We start from the raw sequence: 8,725 nt of genomic DNA, 5'->3' as shown, positions 1-8,725 counted from the left end.
CCTCCGCTTGCCTCCCACATTCCAAAAACACGCGCGGCAGGCTGATTGGACACTCCAAATGTGTGCCTCGGCGCGAGTGCGAGCGCGGACGGTTTTTGGTCTCGGTGTGCCCTGCGATTGGATCGCAACCGGTTCAGGGTGTCCCCCGCCGACTGCCCGAAGACGGCGGGGGACGGGCTCCGGTACGCTCGCGACCAGGAAGTAAATGACACAAAGAGCCATTTATTGACGACATTATTTCTTGGGCATGAAATGAATCAATGACGTTAAAGTCAGTCTATAAAATGAAAATGTCCAAGTCAAATAGGTCGCGGCTTCTTAGCTTTAGTTTAGTCCAATAAAATCCCCCCCCCGGCTGTACCTCGGTCACTGTGGGCCGCTTGTGCCGCAGAAGGCTCCGGAAGTGGAAGAGCTGCGCCTTGACGATCTCGAGTTTGGACCAAAGTCCCTCGGCCGCCGTCTCCTCCTCCTCCCGCGCGGTCTCTCCGCCCTCGGCCTCTTCTCGAGCGCCGCCGTCCCCGGGCGGGCGGACGGGGAGGCGGCGGCGGCCCGACTCGGACAGCGAGCGCACCTTGCGCTCCAGCTCCGACAGCAGCTCCTGAGGCCGCCATACGAAAGCCGACGTCACGACCTTCCAAACGTCCCACGCGACTTGACGTTTGCGCGGCCACGTGATGCGGAACGTGGACAAAAGGCATCGCATTTCTGACAGACGGTCGGCCGGCCGCCGGGAGAACGAGTGGGGACGAGCAACGGACCGGTGGCCGCTCAACATCCCGTCAGTCGGCGGGGTCCCTAATCGAGTGTCCAGTGACGGGAGAGGCAAACGGCTCCGCTTCATGTTAAGCGACACTCAGACAGAGAAAGAACATTTCAGCGTTTTTTGCGCTTTGACAAAGTGGCAAAATGCCCGACGTAAGTTTGGAGAAGATGATACGACGCAATACAATCGTGCTGTTCAATGCAAGGTGGCCATCCGCAATAAAATGGATCTCGAATTGTGTTCGTGGAAAGGAAGCAAGTCGAAAGAGGAAACGGAGCTCGGCCTCCTCCTCGCTCTTTCGCTCCCAATACAAGATGATCCATCGTGATTTGGATCGCGCTTTCCCCACAGTGAAAGCGCTTTACAGAACGTTTCACACCACATCACAAGGATCCAACGCAGGGGCGCCCAAACCTTTTTCACTGAACATCTACTTTTCGATCAACCGACCTCCCGCCATCGACCCGTTCCGCATACGCATCGGCGCGCGCGCGACATTATGAGCAACAGCCTGACGCGAAGGCACGCCGACGCACTTCGGCAGCCTGTTAACGATCGGAGCTGACGCGTACCGTTTTAAAATGCTTCTCTGGGCCCTCCAGGTTCCCATTCTTTGCCCGTCCCCTCGTGAATTGTACAAAACCAACTCTGAATGAGAACGATCAAAGATGAGCGCAACGACTCTGATCACAAGCGGCAACCGCAAACTGCTGAGCGCCAACGACGTCCGGTGCCGCAGACAAGACTGCAATCGAAACACGTGAACCTTGAGAAGGCGGAACAGCCGTTGAAGTTGACCTGTGCTCTAGTTTTGCCACAAGGAGGAGCTGTTGCTTCTCGGTTCCGCCGGTTGCTTATTGAGGCGGACCAAATATTCTGCTACAACCGGCCGCGTTTGTCAATCATGTACCGGTCGCGGCCGGCGCCGCCCCCCCCCCCCCCCCCCCACCAAAGCAAGTGACTTAATGAATTTTGAACCTGCGACAGCGACACACTGGTGGACTTTTGTCAACTGCACAAGCACGACGGAATTTGCCATCCGCCGAAAGCCAATATCGCTGCTTTGGGAACATTTGGAGGGCGCGAACTTTTGGAGCAGTCAGTGCATGTCGGTGACGGGCTCGACTTCTATTCGTCTTGTACTTAAGGTGTCGCTTTTTCTCCTCGGGACCTCGGGAAAGTCAGCGTGGGCGCGGCCTACCTGGCAGGCGACCAGCTGCGGCGCCACTTGGTCGTCGTCCGTCCCGGCCTCCAACGCGTTCGGCTCGCCGGCCGCCGGACCGAGTGGAGCCGCCTCCGCCCGCAGCGGCGCGTCCTGCGCACACGCAAAGCAATGGCACACCTGACGCGGGTGACGAGATGGCACGGAACGGCGGGCGGCGCGAAGGTGCGCCGCTTCCGGCTTGCGGTCCGAGGCGGAGTCGACCCTTCCACCCCGCCCCGCCCCCAAACGAAAATCAAGACGTCCAAGTTTCATGAGTGTGAGCGCGTGCGGTGATCAAGCTTAACCCTCTCCGACGCTCAAAACAAACGCGAGGAAAAAAACTTTGGAAAGTTAGTCGCACAGGTCACATTTGTGAAGGACAACAGGGATTTAATTCAAAGGGCTCTACGTTTTTTGAGGACTGATGACTTAAATGGGCAACCAATGACACCTGATTTTGACTTTTAAACGTCTGGGAAATTTGGGGGATTAAATGGGTTCGGTCAAATCAAAAGTAATTATCAACATCAGATTCTGAAGTACCAGTTCATAAAAGTTTGTCCCGTCGTTTTGGACGACGCAGCTTCTTTTTTTGTTGTCAATTTGCCGAAGTGCTGCTTGGAGGCAAGGGACTCGACTTTTTTGCCCCGAGACTTTTCTGTGATAAAGAAATCGATTTGACTTGAGTCGTCTGGCACAACGCGGCGGCGCTCTTCTCCCAAGACCTCGCTCACGAATCAAAGCAAAAAAAAAAAAAAAAATGTCCGAACGGAATTCATTGTCCGGATAAAACGCCGTTTGGGCGATTTCTCGTCGACTCGTTGAAGCAGTGCGTACTGTCTCCCTCTTGTGGGCTTGAGAGAAATTGCTGACCTCTTGCCTCACACGTTCCATTGAACGCACACGCAAAGTTGACGTGCTTATGACAACGCATAAGTCCGTCGCCATTTTGTCAGTACATGTGAACATTAAAATCTGCTGGCCATTATGGCGAAGTAGAAGCACTTCGGTTGGACAAAGAAAACGTATTCTCCTGGAAACATGCCATTTCAGTTTGGAGTCCAGCTAAACTGTCGACCCCGCCCCCCCCCTTCATGAACTGCATGAATTTCCATCCCGACATCCGTCAGAAAGTTGCCAAAAATGTTTCAAAACAGCAGCAGGAATTGAGTGAAAAAAATAAAAACATTCAATGAAACCCACAAAGATGTCAACTGACTTGCAGATGGTTTACATAGGTGTCAAACTCAGGTCCTGGAGGGAGTGCCGCCGTCCTGCATGTTTTCCAAGCCTCCCTGTTGCAACACACCTGACTCAAATGATCATATCAGCAGCAAGCTCTGCGGAAGCCTGACATTGAACCCGTTCATTTGAATCAGGTGTGCTGCAACAGGGAGACTTGGAAAACATGCAGGACGGCGGTTTGACACCTATGGGTTTAGTTGTTGACTTTGTAATGTTACGGGCCCCGTTCCATTTCAGAGGTTGTCTATGTGTTGGAAAGGGAAAAAAAAAAAAGTCCAAGCAAATGTGTGAGTGTTATTTGGTTATTGGTCCCGCGAGGGGCAAAGAGAGACAGGAAGAGACTTCAGAGGTGGATCAATGTTACTGGTTTATTGGCACCCGAGTACACGGCCAAGAGGGCAGCAAGACGTCACTCGTGCAGACCTTGTAAGACTTCATGCCGGGAGGTGAAAAGAACTCCCCGCGCGGGCATTCCGCGTAGCGGCGGCAAGAAAGGGGAACGATCGGCTCACCCGTCGCCGGCGGTCAGTTCGATGAGTAAACACGTCAAAGAGCGCCGGCGATGCCGCCGCGCCGAAACGTCATCGCGCCAACTTCCATTCATGCTTGCACGGTGTTGAAATGCAAACGGCTGATTAGCATATTAGCAAACAAGATCAGAAAATGCAACGCGGGACGTGTCGATGAGTGCGACCCCCAAAATAAGGAAGAAGAAAGCAGGTCCGTGCGGGACGCCAGCTAACATGCTGAACTCATCGCGCTCCAGCTTGATTTTAGCCGGCCGGCCCCTCGCTCACGAGCCAATGCCCTCGCCGCCCAAACGCGACAAAGTTGTCAAGTCGATTTCGTTAAAGCGACGCATCGGCGCTCAAAATTCATGCGCGGGCCTACAAAAGCATTCATAGTGCGACGGCATCGGCTTCACCCCAAATCGCTTCCGTCTTGCGTTTCGGCAAAATGATTCAGACGAAAAACAGGCGAATGACGACCACATGCAAATACACCTTGTTTTTTTTTCCTTCTTCGGGGAATCGGACGGCATTATTTACACTTTCACAGCGCATAACCCAATGAAGGACGACGACTGTTCGTGGCGTGTCGCTTTCAGGACCGGCGAGGTCGTCGCCTTGTCCAACAGTCCCGGCGCGTCTCGGATGGATTCCGGGCGCGTCGGTGCCATCGTAAAAGTGGTGGGATGTGTTCATTGTCCTTTGGTCTCGAAGCCTCGAGCGACGCCGCAGCTCCAGCTTGGGTTCAAACCCGCCCCCCCTCGCTGACTTTGGTCGACGGGGCGTTAGCCAAGGGGAAAGGCGGCCTTTCCGACTCGGGATCGAAAGGCGAGCGGCCCGCCCGCGGCCTTGACAAGACTTTCTACGGCTAGCAGAGCAAACATCTCTGCTGGGAAGCGGCCGCGCTTTTGGAGGCCGAAGAGGAAGCGGAGGTGGAGGCGGAGGTGTTTACCGTGCGACCGCTGTCGTTCGGACACCGGGGGGAAGACTCGGGGGCGGCTGACGAATCCTCCGAGGAACTCCGCTCGGTGCCGCCGGAACCCTAAACAAAGCAAGCAGCCAGGTGAGCGGGGGCAAAAGCGCGCGCCGCTCGTCCCTTTCATACGGCGGCTGGGGAGGGCATAAAAAAAGAAATTCCGATGAAAAAACATTGAAACGGGGCATTAAACGCCCCAAAAAAGAAAGCAAAATATGACTGCCGGGGGGGAGCGGCGAAGGGCGGCCCGCCCGTCGGGTGGCGTGCAGTGCGAAGGCCATTCGGGGAGAAGCGGCGGAGAGACTCAAGAAGAAAATGGAGACGGTCTGCGTCTCATTGGGTTACCTCTGGCGAAGCAGCCGGCAAAGCGCCCCAGAGCCACCACAAAACACCTCCGGCGCCCGCCTCCGCTCTTTCCCCGGCGGCCCCCGCCTCGCCCCGGCCGCCGTGGCGCCCCGGCTGCGGAGACAAGACGCACGGGCTCCAAAATGCTCGCCATCAAATGTGAAAACGGCCCGACGGCGAGTCCGAGTCAGCGGCGGCTGTCGCCGTGGAGGCTGACAAGGAGGCGTTGAAGGCGACCAATCTCGCAGGTTAGCGTCTTGCCACCCATTGGAAGCCCCTTTCATTGTGCGGCGTCTATTCCGGACCCGAGAAGCGCAAGCGTTTCCAAAACACCGCAGCAAGGGACAAAAACTGCCTGACCCCGTTTGGAACAAAGTTATTGCGGAGAAGGAAAACCAAAAGTGTTGATGAAGAAAATTGGAAAAAAAAACCGGAGGGGAAATGTCCTTTGTTTTCGTTTTTGTCAATTCATTGTGAAATTCATTTCGATTACAGAGTGATTTTGTTTTCATTTTGCACAACAAATGCTTCTTTCTCTTCTATCGATCTCGATCGATCCAATAACACTTGCTGTGAAAACCAACGAAAAGTAACTGAAAGAGCTCAGTCAAAATGAAAGAAAAAAGGAAAAATGCTCAACATATTTTGTCATGCAATTTTGATCTTCTACATGAGCCTGATTTGTTTTCAGCCTGACGCCAGCGCTCTGTAACGGCAATTTTAGAACACGTATACGTTCAAAGCGTTGTAGACATCAAAGCTATTTCCAAAGACCGCCCAGCAGCGCACTGACAAATGCCGCGTGCGCTCCCCCTCGATGGCGGAACGATCAGATGCTGACCGTCAATCGCATCCAATCGGCAAATAAATGACAAGGTTTTGGTGCAGTTTTTGCGGAAAGAAAACCAAAGCCCCACAGCGTGGAGGCAAAATTCCGATTTGGGCGAGCGGCTCTTACCGGCATGTCGTCGGCCTTCCCGGAGCGACCGTGCTCAGGCGCGGCCATTTCCGTAATCTTGGGCGGGGCCTCGGCGCGTCGCGGCGCGTCATCCTCGGCGGGGGCGACCCCGACGCGGACCGGCCGGGCGTCGTCGTCCGCCTGAGCGGCGACAGGACAGCGGCTCGTTCCGTCGGACTCGCGAGAAGGAGAACCGGGACGGCGCCGGCTCACCTCGCTCTCTTCGGGGCCGGCGGGCAGCTCCGGTTGCGTCGGGGATGTCGCCCGCTGACGTTCGGCTTCCCGGATGCTGACCTTCTACAATGAGAGCGACACATGCGGTGACTTTGTCGCGGCCGGCCCGGCGAGTACTTGAGCGCCGAACCTGGTCCAGGTCCGGCAGCAGCGTCTGGAGCCGATCCACGAGCCCAAAGACGGCCAAGGTCTCGTCCGCCTTCTCCGGAAGACGGAGGCGCGATCTGGCTTCCTGCATGTCGGCGACGCCGCTCCTCACGGAGCGGATCCTCCGCTCCAGCATCTGCGTGCGGCCAAAGCGCTCTTGAGTTCCCCACGGCGCCTCTCGCTGCCGCCGAGGACACGAAGCGCACGGCGTCACCTTCAGGTGTTTCTCGTCGGGGCCGGACAACGTCTCCGGGGAACAGAAGGCGCTCCGGATCTCGGCGACGTCCTTCTCCATCTCCCCGGCTTCGGTCTCCATGGCCCTCACCTCCTTGGGAGCGGCGAGACGACACGAGCGGACGTGGGCGAGGGCAAGACTTGTGACGGCGAAAGCTTATCCGAGGGGGACTCACGGCGGCGGCGCGCTCCAGTTGAGCCAAAGGTCGGGCCAAGCCGTCCCGAACGGCCGCCAGCTGCCGGTCGGCTTCCGCCAGCCGCTCCCCGAGAGCCGAGACCTCCGCCGCGTCGGACATTCGCTCCGGGGCGGGAGAGAAAGCCCCCAGGGTCTCGCGGATCCGCGCGGCGTCGTTCAGCACCGTCTGCGACGTCACCGCACAAAAAGGGGAGAGGCGGAGGGAAACGTCGTCCTGCGACACGGCGGGCGGGAGGCGGGGTCCGATTTGGCGGCCGCCGCTGACCTGCAGAGCTCCGGCGTGCTCGCTCAGACATTTGGAGGTGGCGTACGTGCGGGGGGTGGCCAGCCACGCTCGCGATTCCGACATCCAGCTCTCGCAGCTGCGGATCATTTCCCGACGCTCCTCCAGCCAAGCTTGCGTCTGCGCACAAAGCGACGGCGACCGTCAAAGCCGACGTTTTCCCTCAGGATCAATTTCAAGCGCCAAGTTGTCGGGTGGGTTGACTTTGCCGGACGCGGCTCGATGAACCGAACCAGCGAGAAAAACGCTCGGCGCCGCCTTGCTGACGAGTTGCGTCTCGCGCTGCGCCCGCTCGGAGAGTTGCGCGCGGAGCCGCTGCACCTCCAGCGGTCGTTCTGCGAGCGACCGCACGTCCGCCTCCGGGCCCCGCGCGAGCGCCACCCGTCGAGCTCATCGCACGGCGGCCGCTCGCAGACGCGACGGCGCGCGCGCTTGGCGAACGGAGCCGCGCTTGGCATTGCGGCTTCCTGGAGCTGCGCTCACCTCCTGAGCGCGTCGGGCGTCCGCCGCGTCGGAACTCGGTCCCCGCGGCCTCTCCCGCACCGACCTCGGGCCGGCTCGCGTCTCCGGCGGTTCGGCCGCGATTCTGCGCGCGGGGCCGCTCTTCTGCGCGGCCTCTTCAACCTGCGACGTCAAATGGGGCAAAAAGCGAAATCTTCGGCCTTCAACTCATTTTAGTGCCAGTCGTCGTTGTCCAACTGCGGGCCATTTTTGACCATTTGACTCCAATGTGAAGGCCTGCAGAAAATGGAGCTCCAAAGCTCCAAGGACATTTCTACCTTTGGCCGTTCTGTAGTCGGCAGCAGTCCAACAAGTTTCTTGATGACACGCCTTTTCTCCGAGAACAATTCGCCGAAAAAGAGCTCTTTGTGAAAGCACAACTTTCACTCTTTTTTCTTTTGCATTTGTGATACCTGAAATATCTCAACTTGTGTGGATGGACCCCCCCCCCCACCCCCCCCTCACCCGGATGACCTACAATGGACACACCACGGGTCAGCTGTTTGTTTACCTTGGCCCCAACTCGCTCCAGAGCCTTTTGGACCTCCCGCAGTTGGCCGTCGATCTCCGCCGGGACGGCGTCGGATTCCGAGTACTTTGCCTTCAGCCTCTCGCGAACGGCCTGGACGAGCGCTTCGCGGACGCTCCACTGGCTGCGGACGGCCTGAAAGCGGGGCAGACGCGACGCGCACCACGTTGCTCCACTCTCCAAACTTTGCAAGTCTTCGCGATCGCCCGCGCGGAATTTGTTCGCCGGCGAGCTTTTGCCGCGGAGCCGGACGGCGCTCGTACCTCCGGTCGTGCCGCGCCGCCGCTCGGCTCGATCTCTGACAAGAGTCCTTCAGCCTCCGTCAACCAAAGCCGAACCGCCTGCAGTTGCTCTTGCATTTTTTCATTGTCCTCCAGCTCCAACTCGATCCGCTCCAAACCTTCTCGGCACCTCCGCTGGACCCTGAGGTTCACGACAAATCCGCAAGTTTCCAATCAAAGGGAGCTTGCGATTATTCGCGGCGGCCGCTCGGGGCCAAGGAGGCCCGAGCGCCATCCGAACAACCGAGCGAGCGACGCGACGCGACGCGACGATGGAGCTAGCTCACCCGAGGCCCCGACGCGCCGGCCGCTTACCTGCC

The 8,725-nt window shown here is 57.9% G+C and overlaps 1 protein-coding gene across 1 annotated transcript in view; it reads right to left on the bottom strand.

Annotated features, from left to right (window-relative positions):
• Window positions 1-8,661, bottom strand: part of LOC109520309 (nesprin-1-like) — a 19,799-nt gene extending 11,138 nt beyond the window's left edge. The window contains exons 1-11 of the mRNA XM_019877435.1: window positions 8,388-8,661; window positions 8,107-8,259; window positions 7,578-7,718; window positions 7,077-7,214; window positions 6,792-6,977; window positions 6,596-6,709; window positions 6,365-6,517; window positions 6,214-6,297; window positions 6,001-6,141; window positions 1,965-2,078; window positions 362-598 (exon numbers count right to left, since the gene is read on the bottom strand). Coding sequence (XP_019732994.1) covers window positions 362-598; window positions 1,965-2,078; window positions 6,001-6,141; window positions 6,214-6,297; window positions 6,365-6,517; window positions 6,596-6,709; window positions 6,792-6,977; window positions 7,077-7,214; window positions 7,578-7,718; window positions 8,107-8,259; window positions 8,388-8,483 — 1,557 coding nt within the window. The 5' untranslated portion in view covers window positions 8,484-8,661. The remainder of the gene's footprint in view (window positions 1-361; window positions 599-1,964; window positions 2,079-6,000; window positions 6,142-6,213; window positions 6,298-6,364; window positions 6,518-6,595; window positions 6,710-6,791; window positions 6,978-7,076; window positions 7,215-7,577; window positions 7,719-8,106; window positions 8,260-8,387) is intronic.
• Between the last annotated feature and the right edge of the window lie 64 nt (window positions 8,662-8,725).

This window comes from Hippocampus comes, unplaced genomic scaffold (genome assembly GCF_001891065.2).
Source record: "Hippocampus comes isolate QL1 unplaced genomic scaffold, H_comes_QL1_v1.1 scaffold295, whole genome shotgun sequence".
Lineage (NCBI taxonomy): Eukaryota > Metazoa > Chordata > Actinopteri > Syngnathiformes > Syngnathidae > Hippocampus > Hippocampus comes.
Note: the sequence above shows the minus strand (reverse complement) of the source record. Positions and strands in the feature narration are given on the sequence as shown.